The 13,571-nt window shown below is 53.4% G+C and overlaps 1 protein-coding gene across 1 annotated transcript in view; it reads right to left on the bottom strand.

The window, feature by feature from the left end:
* ZBTB16 (zinc finger and BTB domain containing 16) overlaps nt 1–13,571 on the bottom strand; it is a 143,870-nt gene that overhangs the window by 72,837 nt on the left and 57,462 nt on the right. The window contains exon 2 of the mRNA XM_029074864.2: nt 386–483. Within this exon, the coding sequence (XP_028930697.1) occupies nt 386–483 (98 nt within the window). The remainder of the gene's footprint in view (nt 1–385; nt 484–13,571) is intronic.

Genomic DNA, 13,571 nt, shown 5'->3' with positions numbered 1-13,571 from the left:
ACCCCAGGAGGACCCATATCTCCCACAGAAGGGAGGTGGCCCTGTTTTGGGAAGTGAGAAGTGGGTGTACTCTGGCTTGCAGATAAGAACCAAAGGTTACCAGCCTATTCATAACCCCGTCCAACATGAAGTCTCCCACCCTGGCTCCCTAACTACTACAGCTCAAACAGTTGAACAGAATTCCCCATCCTCGTTTACTGGGCCCCTCAGAACTGGGATCAGGCCTGTGGGCTGGTAGTCAATCTGCAAGACTGGGTTCAAGTCCTTGGGAGTTCTAAAATTGGAACCTATGCTGGGCTTCTGGGGTCCCTGCAGATGGGTGCTAGAGGAGGGGGTTAAAGACAGAGGCCCCCAGGGGGACCTGCAGGCTCTCACCAGTACCTACCTGAGTGAGCCAGTAAGTGCATTCTCAGTCGCAAACTATCCAGGAACCGCTTCCCACACAGCTCACACCCGTATGTCTTCATCCCGCTGTGCAGCTTCCTGGGGGCAAAGATGGAGCCAGGTTAGACTGGGCTGGCCTGAGAAAGGGAGTCCTGCCTCCTATAGGGTGGCATTGTACCCACTCCCCACGCCCCTGCCAGTCCCCAGTAGGAAGGAGAGAATGATTATGAACTTGGGGGGCAGGGGAGAGGGGGTAACAATCTGGGACCGCTCTAATGAGAAGTGGGGCCCTGGCTGGAACCAGTTCTAATGGGGGGTGGAGGCAGGGGTCTCCAATCAGACTAGACTCAGTTCTAATGAGGGATGGGGAGTGGGGACCTGGGGTCCCTGGTCTGAGGGGAACCAGCTCTAATGGGAGGCAGGGGATGGGGAGCTGGGGTCTCTGCTCAGACTGGATCCAGTTGTATTGGAAGTTCTGGGGCTGGGGTCTTCATTCACACTGGACTCAGCTCCAATGTGGGTTGGGGGGTTGAGGTGTCCAGTCAGACTGGAACAAACTCTAATAGGGAGTGAGGGCTGGGGTCTCAGCCCTAATAGGGGTGGGGGGACTGGGGTCCCCATTCAGGTCTGGAAGTCAGAAAGTAATGGGTTCTAATCTCGGTTCCTCCACTCATCTGCTGTATGACCTTGGGCAAGTGACTAAACTCCTCTGGGCCACAGCTACCTCAGCTATAAAATGGGGATTGAGACTGTGAGCCCCTCATGGGAAAGGGACTGTGTCCAACACCATTCCTTTGTATCCACCCAGCATTTTGTACAGTGCGTGGCACATAGTAAGTGCTTAACAAATACCATCATTATTGTTATTATTATTCAGACTGGACCCAGTTCTAATGAAGAATGGGAGGCTGGGGTCCCTGGTAAGACTAGAACCAGCTCTAATGGGGGCTGGGGTCCTTAGACTGGAACCAGCTCTAATGAGGGGTGAGGAGCTGGGTTCCCTGGTCAGAATGAGACCAGCATTAATGGGGGGGGGGGGAGAGTTGGGATTGGAAGGAGAAGACAGCAGGCCACAGTGGGGCCGGACATGCTCAGGCACCAGACCCGGTGGGGCTTTGTGGGCTCAACCGCTCTGACCATCTGGTCCTGACGTGACCCCCATTTCGGTACTGCTCCCTCCTCCTCCACTTGCCTTTGGGAGTTTTGGTGCTGCTGCTGGCTACCTCCATCCCACAGACACCCCCGGGGCAGAAGACCAGGGAGCCCCACACCCTTCCCCTTGGGCAAGTCACTTAACTTCTCGGTGCCTCAGTTACCTCATCTGTAAAATGGGGATTAAGACTGTGAGCCCCACGTGGGACAACCTGATTCCCCTGTGTCTACCCCAGCGCTTAGAACAGTGCTCTGCACATAGTAAGCACTTAACAAATACCAACATTATTATTATTATTACAAGCTGGCCGCCCGGACTCAAGAGTACCTGAGGACACAGCCCTCTGATCAGTGATCTGGTATGACCCAGCAGTGCTCAGGGAACAGTTTCTCAACCCGCTGCTTCCTCCCCTTCCCTCGTCCCCAACCCCCAAAACAATTTCCCAATCACAGACACACACACACACACATACCCATACTGGCCTGGGAGCCCCAGCATGGCCCCATGCAAGCTCACGCTTGGCCACTGTGGATGGAGTCAGATTAAGAAATGGGTTTCAGGCAGGACATTTTCAGTGAACACTATTTTGATGATGTCGCAACACTGGACCCTGACATTAACTAATCATTCTTAGTGAAACAAGCTTTAAATCCAAACACACCCACATCGACGCACAGTCACGCACACATGCATGGTCATATATGTTCACATACACACGCACACAAGCAAGAAAGATTTATGAGCAGATTCATTTTTTATGGTATTTAAGTGTTTTCTATGTGCCAGACACTGAAATGAACACTGGGGTAGATACAAGTTAATCAGGTTGGACACGGTCCGTGTCCCACACGCGGTTTACAGTATTAGTCTCCATTTTACAGATGAGGTAACTGAGGCCCAGAGAAGTGAAATGACTTGCCCTAGAGCCCACAGGAGACAAGTGGCAGAGCTGGGATTAGAACCCAGATCCTTCTGACTCCCAGGCCTGCGCTCTATCCACTAGACCACACCGCTTTTCTCACCGCTTTTTGTATGTATGTCTTTCATAAAAACACGTCCACACCCCATAAAACATGTATATACATATACATAGAAATGCACACAACTCTATGGATGCACATACCAGAACAGTTTTATGACAGAAGATGAGAGGTTCGGAAGAGGGTGTGTCTATTGAGTCACTTTGGGACAAAAACGACTTGACAGTATTTGAAAAGACAAATGCCCAGAACTACACATGCACCTACTTGCCCATATATGCTTACGTACACAAACACCACACAAACACCCCTGTCCACCTACAAATGCACTAGTTCCAGCCCCATCCCAGGCCCAGTTTGAAGCTCAGTCTAGTCCCGGCACAGTCCCAGCCCCAATCCAGGCCCAGCTCCATCATCAATCCAATCCCAATCGCAGCTCAGTCCCAGGCCTGGCCCCAGCCCAGGCCCAGCTCCAGCACCAGTCCAGTTCTAGACCCAATCTCAGCTCCAGCACCAGTCTGGTCCCAGTCCTAAGTCCAACACCAGTCTGATCCCAGGCCTAGTTTCAGGCCGAGCCCAGCCCCAGCCCAGGCCCAGCTCCAGAACCAGACCAGTAGCAGTTCCAGGCCCAGCTCCAGCCCAGGCCTAGCTTGAACACCAGTCCAGTTCCAGGCCCAGGCCTAGCTCACACACAGTCCAGTCCCAGGCCCAGTACTAGCCCCAACCCAGCCCCATTCCCAGAATCAGCACCAGTCCTGTCCTACGCCAAGGTCCAGCTCCAGAACCATCACCAGTCCAGATCCTGGTCCAGTACCACCACCGATCCAGTACTACGTTCAGGCCCTGCTCCAGCACGAGGTCAGCCCCAGGCCCAGGTCCAGCTCCTGCATCAGTCCAGTCCCTGGCTTATCCCAACCCCACTGCTGGGGGGCATCTCAAGGCATCTCAGCCAGAAACGGTTGAGACAAAGGGGGAGACTCAGGGGAATGCACAGGAGGAAGACACAGGGTCTCCAAATGGTCCAGTGTACTTCCCCAGGACCCTAAACCTGACATAGCAACTGCAGCAGGGCCGGACAGCCTCTCTCTTCCCACTTCTTGAGCACCTAGTCCAGCTCAGCCCAGTCCAGCCTGGAGCACAGACAGTTCAGGACAAGCCACTGACCACAGCGGCTGGGCAGTTTCCACAAGGCTGGCGGTCCCCAGATGACCAGAGGCCCCAGAGGGTCAAGATGACTTCTCAGGAGGCCCTCTCACCACTCCAGCACGATTCCAGGTACCACTGCACAGTCCAGCGCTCCTTCCCCCTGTGCCATTGTTGCCTGGTCTCCAGCAAGCAGGGCCTCAGCATCTGGAGAGACCAATAGAGACAAGTGAAACGTCTCTAAATCCCTGCTAGTCCAGGCCCTTCTCCACCACACTCCCAGAGTCTCTCTGGAAAGAGGACTTGTCCAGGCCATGGTCAGAAGGAGTGGGCTTGGGATAAGATAGGGAAGCTGCATGGCTTAGTGGATAGAGCATGGGCCTTGGAAGCAGAACGACCTCGGTCCTAATCCTGGCTCTGCCACATATCTGCTGTGTGACCTTGGGCAAGTCACTTCACTTCTCTGAGCCTCAGTTATCTCATCTGAAAAATGGGGATTCAGGCTGGAAGCCCCATGTGGGACGGAGATTGTGTCCAACCTGATTAACCTGTATCGACCCCAGGATTTAGAACAGTGATTGGCATATAGTAAGCACTTAACATATACCATAATAATGTTATTATTATTACTATTATTACAAGATGATCAGGTTAGCAAAGAAACATGTGTGTGCATAAGGCACAGGGTGCTCTCTGGGATTACAAGTCCCTAAAGACCTCAACAAGAGAGGGATAGTTGCCCATCCCTACCCTCTCCACTCCCTAGTAATAATAATAATAAATGTGGTCTTTGTTCAGCACTTACTATGTGCCAAGCATTATACTAAGTGCTGGGATAGAGACAAGAAAATGAGGTTCCCCATAGGGCTCACAGTCGAAATGTTATTGATTACCCATTTTGCAGATGAGGGAACTGAAGCATGGAGGTGTTAAGTGACTTGTCCAAGGTCACACAGCAGGAAAGTCTCAGAGGCGGAAATAGGATTCAGGTTCTCGGATTCCCAGGCCCCAGACTCTTTCCATTAGGCCACTCTGCCTGCAGAGAGATTGGGTCCGATCAGGATTAGCCAGCGGGCAGGAGAGACACAGATTCCCAAAGCCCTGGGTCTGAAGCCAGGCTGTCACCAGGCTTGGAGGGTTCATCCCCTATGCAGGCTTCCTGGGTCCCCACCTTCCACACTGTTCAGTCCGGCCAAGCCCTCAGGCATTCTCCAAACACCTGGACGGGGCCGAGGTTGAGTTGAGTTTTCCAGGTGCAGGGTAAACTAAGCCCATCTCATCCCTAAATTCCCCAAATCCTGCCCTCCCATGGGCCCTGGATGCAGCAACCATCAGGCAGCCAGAGGGATTTAAGATGTTCTGAATGAAGAACTTAAACTAGGCCTTCAACCCATTCCCAAAGGAGGTTGTCAAACCCCTACTCCAAAGGGCTCTTGGCCCATCCATCCTGAGTCACATGGGAGTTCAGCTGTGCGAGGGCAGGGGGCTGGACCAGATGGTCTCCCCCCGCAACTCCAAACTGCTGCTGTGACTGAGGGGGGAAGGGCTGGCGGATGGTTTTGAGTCCTCTGCCCGGTTCTCACGCCCTCCTTTTGTTCAGAGGAAGCCACAGGACCGAAGAGGGTTGTGAAACCAGCCCCGTCCCAGTGCAGAATGTATGATCGCGCCTCCCCACCTCTGAGGGGGAGCCCCTGGCTCTCCCACTGTCCCCTCCACTCCACACCTCTGCGTCTGACCTGGTCTCAGCCCCCCGCCCCATCTGCCCTTCCAGCCAGGTCTCCCACCCCGGTCACCACGTAGGTCTCCCTCACTCTTTCCGACGCTGCTGCGGCCTCCTCTTGCTTTCTGCAGTGCTAACGGAAACCCAGCCCACTGGGTTTCGGGTTGGTTTTGCAAACAACTAGACAACGCAAGAGAGAAGCCAAAATTTAGACTTTACCTCCACCGCTCCAATAACTGGGCACAGCCCCCCAAGCCTCGACTGGTCTTCTCCAGCCTGTGAACAGGCCACCCCAAAGTGAGGAGGCCCCAGGGAGCCAGGAGAGCAAAAACAAAGTCCAGGAGAATAGAGGTTGGGGCTGTGGAGGATGGAGAAATGGAGGCTGAGTAATGGAAGCTGGGAGAACAGAGGTCAAAACAACGGAGGTTGGGGAAACAGAGACTGGGATGATGGGGGCCAGAGAAATGGAGGCTTGATTAATGAAGACAGGGCAATGGAGGCTGGGACCAAAGACAACTGGGCAAAGGAGGCTAGTCTAATGGAGGCCATGCAATGGAGTGTGGGGAAATGAAGGCTGGACAATGAAAGCAGGGAAAACAGAGGTCATGACCATGGAGGCCAGGACATTGGAAGCTGGGACCAAGGAAGATGGTGCAATGGGGGCCAGAGAAATGGTGGCCCAGAAAAGCAGCAGAGAGTATCTGATGTTCTGAGCAGTGCTTGGAACAAAGTCTCACGGTGGAAAGGAAGGGGCCTCTAGAGATGGCAAAGGGGAAGACAACCCCAGATGTAAGGTGAGTTCTTGGATAGGGTGGGAAGCTAGACAAAGGAGTGTCCAGGGGATATTTAACTGCTACGCAAGGTGTTACAGGACAAGTTTCAGCCTGTGTGAGGCTTGGACCCAGGGCAGGGGCGGGATGAAGCCATAGGAACCACTCTGCTTGATGGGAGGAGGTCAGGAGTGTGTAATATGGGGCTAAATAGCTCCAGCCCTTCCTCTGGCCCTGGCCCTGACCCTGCAGGATGTAGGCTTGGGAGTATTGAGGCCCATGTATCTCTCACTCCCTCTTTCCCTCCTTCCTCTCCTCCTTGACAACCAATAGCACCTTGGCCTAGTGGCTTACAGCAAGGGCCTGGGAGTCAGAAGGACCTGGCTTCTAATCCCAACTCTGCCACTTGTCTGCTGGTGACCTCGGGCAAGTCACTTAACTTCTCTGGGCCTCAGTGACCTCATGAGCCTGGGAGTCCAGGAGGACAGCTGGCATAGGATTCCCCCAATCATCCTCTGATGTCACTGTAGGAGATAGCTTCCCGGGATGGACAAGCTCGGGGGCTGCCCTAGGAGAGTGATACTCAGGAGTTGATACCAATTATGACTCTTGATGTCAGTCATGACTCTGGCTACCTGTCACAACTCAGGAGAGGGATCTTAGAGCCACTGTCAACTGCTCACACAAATCATGAGTCTATAAATGAGTAACTGGAAGGCAAGCCGGGGCGGGGAAGAAGAGAGTCTTGGGTTTTGGATGGTCCATGCTGGGTCACTGGATGGGGATTCTGGGATGGAGAGGGTGATGTTGGATAGTCTGGGTTAAGTCACTGGAGGAAAAGTGAGTGATTTGAGAGGGGAGAGTTATGGGCGTTGGATGGTCTGTGCTGGGTCTCTGGGCAGAAAATCAGGGATGGAGAAGGGAGAATCAAGGATGTTGGATAGTCCATACTAGCTCCCTGGAGGGAGAGACAGGGATGGAGAAGGGGCACTGGATGGTCCACCCCTAACCATGAAGAGTACTGGGGAGGGTGGGCCATGGGTCTGACAGGGTGGTGTTCACCAAGTTTGATGTTCTTGTTTTTAAGAACTCACCCAGCACTCCCCAGTACCCAAGACCTCACCCTTCAGCTCTCCTGAGAGCCCCACCCTGGGGAAACAATGTTGGAAGGGCATCGTCCAGCAGCAAGAAGGGGCACCACCCCAAGTAGCATCAGCTATTCCCCTGTCCCACCCTTGGACCTCTGTGCCCAGCCCCTCTTGACAAGAGGCGGGGACACTGGACAGTCCAGGACTGAGCACCCCCAGGCCTCTGCAGACCGGATGTCCACTTGACTAGGAGTCTCTTACGGGTGTTGAGACATCCACGCAGTCGTTTTACCCAAGACCCTGACCCCACAGGTAACTGCGAACCTCGCCCTCCACTTGGTTCCGTGCAAATCCAACGAGAGAGAAATGCGGAAAAACAAAAGACCAACCCACCGCTGGTCTCGACCCCCACCTGCTGCCAGGGAGTTCGACTACAGCGCTCTCCGATTAGGCGCCCAAGTAGGGTCTGATCTCGGGGTCACGATCACAGGTGGGGGACCCCTGGACGCGGCCGTAGTTTTCAGAGTTTAGAACAGTGCTTGGAACAAAGTAAGCGCTTCACAAATGCCATTATCATTATTATTATTCCCCAGCACTGGTCCCGTCTCCCGTCCCCATCCCCATCCCTCCAGCTCCCTCCCCACCCCACCCTGCGGCCGCCGTTATTGTTTTAACGCGCCCCGGCCTCCTCTTAAGTCTTTTAAGGGAAATGTCTCTATCAACACATTTCGCCGAGAACAAAAGTTTTCCATTTCTGGGTCTGGTTATAGGACGATCTTATCGCTCCCCACCGCATCCAGCTTCTTTCAACAAGGTTTTAGCGCGCTTATCTCCCGCACCCGGTCGCCAATATGATTGAAATGTTCCGTTCGCGCCCGCAGGATTAGGCGGCCTCCGCCGCCGCCGCCCCCGGCCCGGCCCGTGTAAACCCGGAATTACAGCAGCCGGGGCGAGCTGCCCATCGATCTCGGGGTCCGGGTTCGACCTTTAAACACCCTGAACTCCCCGCTTTCCCAATCTCCCGCACCCCGAAAGGCCCACGCAAAGGCCCGAGCCCTTCGGAGTTGGTTTGGACCCTAAATCGTGGGCCCGCAGTCCAAAGGAGCCTCTGTCAGCTCGGGTGGCTTCCCCAAGACCCTACTGGACGCCCAACTCAATTCCTCAGAAGGAACCTCACCAAGACTGTCTCTATCTGTTACCGATTTGTACATTCCAAGCGCTTAGTACAGTACTCTGCACATAGTAAGCGCTCAATAAATACTATTGAATGAATGATTCCACCCCAACCTTCAGCCTCCAGGGGCTGGAGACCCCCCGGTGAATTTTGGGCTCTAAGAGACCCCACTCACTCCAACCCCCGTCTCCCATCCCACGGGATCGTGATAGATCTCTCTGCCCGGCACTGCATATCTCCTCGATAATAATAATAATAAAATAATACTGTGGCATTTGTTAAGCGTTTACTATGCAGCAAACACTTTGCAGTCGGTTCAGACAGTCCTTGTCCCACATGGGGTTCACAGTCAAAGAAGCAGGGAGACCAGGTATTTAATCCCCGTTCTACGGGATGAGGAAACTGAGGCACAGAGAAGTTAAGCGACTTGCGTGAAGTCACTCGACAAGCAAGTCTGGAGTTCTGAGCCTGTTTTGATTCCCTGCATCAATCTGGCAGGCACTCGAGGGCAAGAACTGTATCCTCTCCTGGCTCAGTACCTTCCTCAGAGTTCAGCACCTGGTTGTATGTGAGTGAGTGAGTGAGTGAGTGAGTGAGTGTGTGAGAGAGAGAGATTGTGTGTGTGTGTGTGTGTGTGTGAGAGAGAGAGAGAGAGAGAGAGAGAGAGAGAGAGAGAAAGTGAGTGAGAGATTGTGTTTGTGTGTGCGTGTTAGAACCCACGACCTCTGCCTCCCAAGCCCGGGCTCTTTCCCAAGCCACGCTATTTCAGACATAGTGGATAGAGCATGGGCCTAGCATTCAGAAAGTCATGAGTTCTAATCCCGCCTCCGCCACTTATCTGCTGAGAGACCTTGGGCAAGTCATTTCACTTCTCTGGGCCTCAGTTCCTTCGTCTGTAAAATGGGGATTGTGTCCAAGCCGATTTGCATGTATCCACCCCAGCGTTTAGTACAGTGCTTTTCGCATAGTAAGCGCTTAACAAATGCCATTAGTATTATTTATTCTCGGCGTACACCTTGAGGATCGAGGGGAAGGATAAAAGTAAAATTAAAGTAGCACATGTGCCTCCCGTGTTTCCGGGAGGGGGGAGGGAAAGGAGAGAAGAGAAGAGAAGGAGGACAGTGCTTGGCACATAGTAAGCGCTTCACAAATACCATTATTATTATTCTTATAAGGAGGAAAGGAAGAGAAGCAGCGCACCTTCGCCTCCACAATCCCCTCCTCAAATAATGCTCTACGGAGGAAACACTGGAGAACAAAACCCCTTAGATCCCGCGCTAGCGAGGTTTGCTCGGGCCTTCTCGCCTGATTCTGCCCGGGCCCAGCTACTTGGATGTTCATTCACCCGGTTCAGCAGAGCAAACAGGCACGGATCTCCGCTGCAAGTTACAATACATGGCTACACGTTGTTGATCGCAAGAAAAACACTGTTGCGCGCTACGATAAATTGTTACTGTTGTCTGACGCAGTGTTTTATACGTTGTTATTGGGGTTTGTGGCATAAAACGTGGTTGCATGTGACATGGGGAGGAAGGGAAAGCCGGGTCGAAGGAATAGGGGGGGAATTCTGCGTTGGGGGCAAGGGTTCTGCAGCCTCTAGGGGTCTGCCCCCACCCCAATTTCCTCCCCGAAGTACCCCCGGGTTGGTTCCCGCCCCTGTCCGATTCACACCCCGGGAGAAGGGGTTTGGCATCGTGGGGTCCTTCCCGCAGAGCATGGATAGGTCAGAACCCCCTGGCGCACGGACGTCTCTGGGCTTGGGAGTTAGAGGACGTGGGTTCTAATCCCGACTCTTCCACTTGTCTGTTGGGTGACCTTGGGCAAGTCCCTTAACTTCTCTGTTTCTCAGTTACCTCATCTGTAAAATGGGAATTGAGACGGTGAGCCCCACGTGGGACAACCTGATTACCTTGTATCTACCGCAGCGCTTAGAACAGTACTTGGCACACAGTAAGCGCTTAGCAAATACTATAATTTTAATAATAATTATTATTATGTAGCCAGCCCACGTCCTTTATTGATTTTGTTCTGGTATTTGTTAGGCGCTTACTCAGTGCGAAGCAGTGTAGTAAGCGCTGGGGTAGATACAAGCTAGTTCAGGTTGGACACAGTCACACGGGACTCACAGTTTTAATCCCCATTGTACAAATGAGGGAATTGAGGTGCAGAGAAGTGACTCGACTTGCCCAAGGTCAATCAATCCTTGAAGCGAGAGTGCAGTCACTGTAGGTTACATACTACATGTATGCGAGCCGACGACGTCCAGTCCACCGCGAAGTAACGCCGGCCCGGGATGTGGATCCATTCACCCATCCATCAATGGTATCTACTGAGCGCTTATTGTGTGCCGAGCCCTTGAGAGAGTACGATACAAAAGAGTTGGTAGCCACGTTCCTTGCTCACACAAGACTGATGGGGTAGACAGATCTGAAAGGACAGTTATCTGATTTTTCCTTGAAGATACGTACGTACTAACGGAATCCAAGCTCACCACAGGGGTATTGGGGGTGACTATTGTATTATCGGTGGTCTCCTGGTGAGACCTGGGCTCGCTCTCCTGGGGTCGGAGTGATCTCTGCCCCCTCCCCTTTGACCCCGGCCCACGCCGGACAGTCCCTGTCCCGCTCCGGAGCGCGTCTCCCCCGAGTTTCCCCTCGCGCACCCGCAAAAAGACCCCAACTGCTTCGTTTCGCCTTAGTTGCGGACCTCCCTCGCTCGCTGCTCCCAGCACTGCCAGCTCGAATCCCGCCGTAAACACATCCCGGCCTATTTTTGTTTAACGAGCTTTCATCTTCCCTCCAAATGAGAGTGGAAACCCACCCCTATTGTGGGGAGGGGCCATCTGGGCCTTTCTGGGCAGGACCGTCCCCCCTTCCTCCCCCCCCCCCCCCCGCAAGCAAGATGTATGGATTTTGGACATTTGATTACTTTTAAGTATATATTTTCCCCTCAAATAGACTGAATACAATGGTTAGGAAATTTGACAGAAAACTATTCTGGGCCATTTATTGCCTTAATACGCACCTTTGTCCAACAGGCAGTTTTGACAACAGCGATAAATTCCAAATTTATGTCAACAGAGCATATGTTGAACACCTCATTTCTGAGCTAAAGCGGCATGCCGCCCCATAAATCACCGTTGTGTTTGAAATGAAAGTAGATTACAGGCCTGTGTTATTGAGCAGTTAGAGCCGGAGTCATATAAATCAGAACTTTTAACTCTAGGCGATCCGTTGTGCAATTAACTAAAGGGCACTTTGTCATCTCGAGCTTGGGCTCCGACTTGGCAGGACGCAGAGCTACTGGGGAGAGGGCGGGGGGGGGGGGGGGGAGGCAAGGAGAAAAGGGGAGGGGGAAGGGGGAAGGGAGAAGGAGGGGCTTGGAAGCTAGGAGGCCCGTGGCTGCTGCGGTCTTTACCTGCTGGACTCCGGGGACGGGGCCACTGAGAGACACGCCAACTGTTGCTACCCTGGCTCAGGCTGACGCCAGCCTCAGGGCCCTGCTCCAGGGGACAAGGGGGAGAAGGACCCCTGGCTCTGAGTGGTCACTGGATATGTCGCCATGGTCCATAGCCCTCCTGACCCCTCCTCGCCCAGCCTGAGAGCCACTTAATGGGGCTCTTTTTGAACACGGCCCTTCCCTGCCCGGTAGAGCGCCCGGGAAGGAGCAACGGCGACAGCAACATTCTTGGTTCACATTTTTTCCCACTCGCCCGGAACACCTTGCTGCTGTCCCGGGCGAGTGGTTGTCTGCAAGGTTAGGGGAAAGGAACCTGCCCTGTCAGCTGCTTCTTCCTGAACTTGCCCTGGTTTTGCCAGCCCCTCCAGCTGCTAGCCCCGCTTCCTGGCACCTTCAGCCCCCGCTCTCCCCAACGACTCCAGGTAGGGCTGTATCTGCCTGGTCCTTTGCTCTGCTCCTGGGAGAATGTGGTGGGGGCGGTGGGGTGAGCAGTATCTGGTTCCTCTCCCCTCCCCGCCCTCCACCAGCCCACCGCCCTGCTTTCCAAACTGACGTTCCGGGGAGGAGGGAAAACCCACTCACGGATATAATAATGTTGGTATTTGTTAAGCACTTACTCTGTGCAGAGCACTGTTCTAAGCGCTGGGTAGATACAGGGTAATCAGGTCGTCCCACGTGAGGCTCACAGTTAATCCCCATTTTACAGATGAGGTAACCGAGGCACTGAGAAGTTAAGTGACTTGCCCACAGTCACACAGCTGACAAGTGGCAGAGCCGGAATTCGAACTCATGACCTCTGACTCCCAAGCCCTTGCTCTTTCCACTGAGCCACGCTGCTTCTCATAGAGAAGGTGCATATAGAGAAGCAGCGTTGGCTTAGTGGAAATGGCACGGGGTTGGGAGACAGAGGAGATGGGTTCTAATCCCGACTCCGCCACTTGTCAGCTGTGTGACCTTGGGCAAGTCAAGTCACTTCTTTGTGCCTCAGTTACCTCATCTGTAAAATGGGGATTAAGACGGTGAGCCCCACGGGGGACAACCGGATTACCTTGTAACTACCCCAGCGCTTAGAACAGTGCCTGGCACATAGTAATCGCTGAACCAATACCATTATTGTTATCTGTTTAATATCGGAAGCGGGGACGGGGGTTGAGGCGTGATCATTTTGATTCCCGAATCGTTCAGGAAACTATTAGAGGAAGAGCCACGTCCAGCGCTCAGGCTTCCTCAGTTCCATGTCGCGGAGCGTGAGGCGGGGCCGGCTTTGGTGGTGGTCGTATGGGGTGTGGAGAATGATTCCGGGCTGGATGCTCTGGAACCACTCCCTTCCCCGCCTCTTACGCTTCTAATCACCGCTCCCCGCGCCCATAAGGACCCAGGACGGCCAGGAGACAAAGGAGCCTGAAAACCTTGAGCCCCTGAGTGACAGCCCCTGGCTCAACACCACTCTCCATCCCGCAAGAACTTCTGTCTCCGGCATCGGCACTGCTGGAGACGGACAGTCCAACCTCTTCGGCTCCGACGACCAGAGGGTGAGGGCGAGGCAATCAATTCTTAGTAATAATAATGATAATAATAGTATTTGTTAAGCGCTGACTATGTGCCAAGCACTATTCTCAGTGCTGGGGTAGATACGAGGTGATCAGGTTGTCCCTCGTGGGGCTCACCGTCTTAATTCCCATTTTAATAATAATAATAAT

This window comes from Ornithorhynchus anatinus, chromosome 11 (assembly GCF_004115215.2).
Source record: "Ornithorhynchus anatinus isolate Pmale09 chromosome 11, mOrnAna1.pri.v4, whole genome shotgun sequence".
Classification (NCBI taxonomy): Eukaryota; Metazoa; Chordata; class Mammalia; order Monotremata; family Ornithorhynchidae; genus Ornithorhynchus; species Ornithorhynchus anatinus.
Note: the sequence above shows the minus strand (reverse complement) of the source record. Positions and strands in the feature narration are given on the sequence as shown.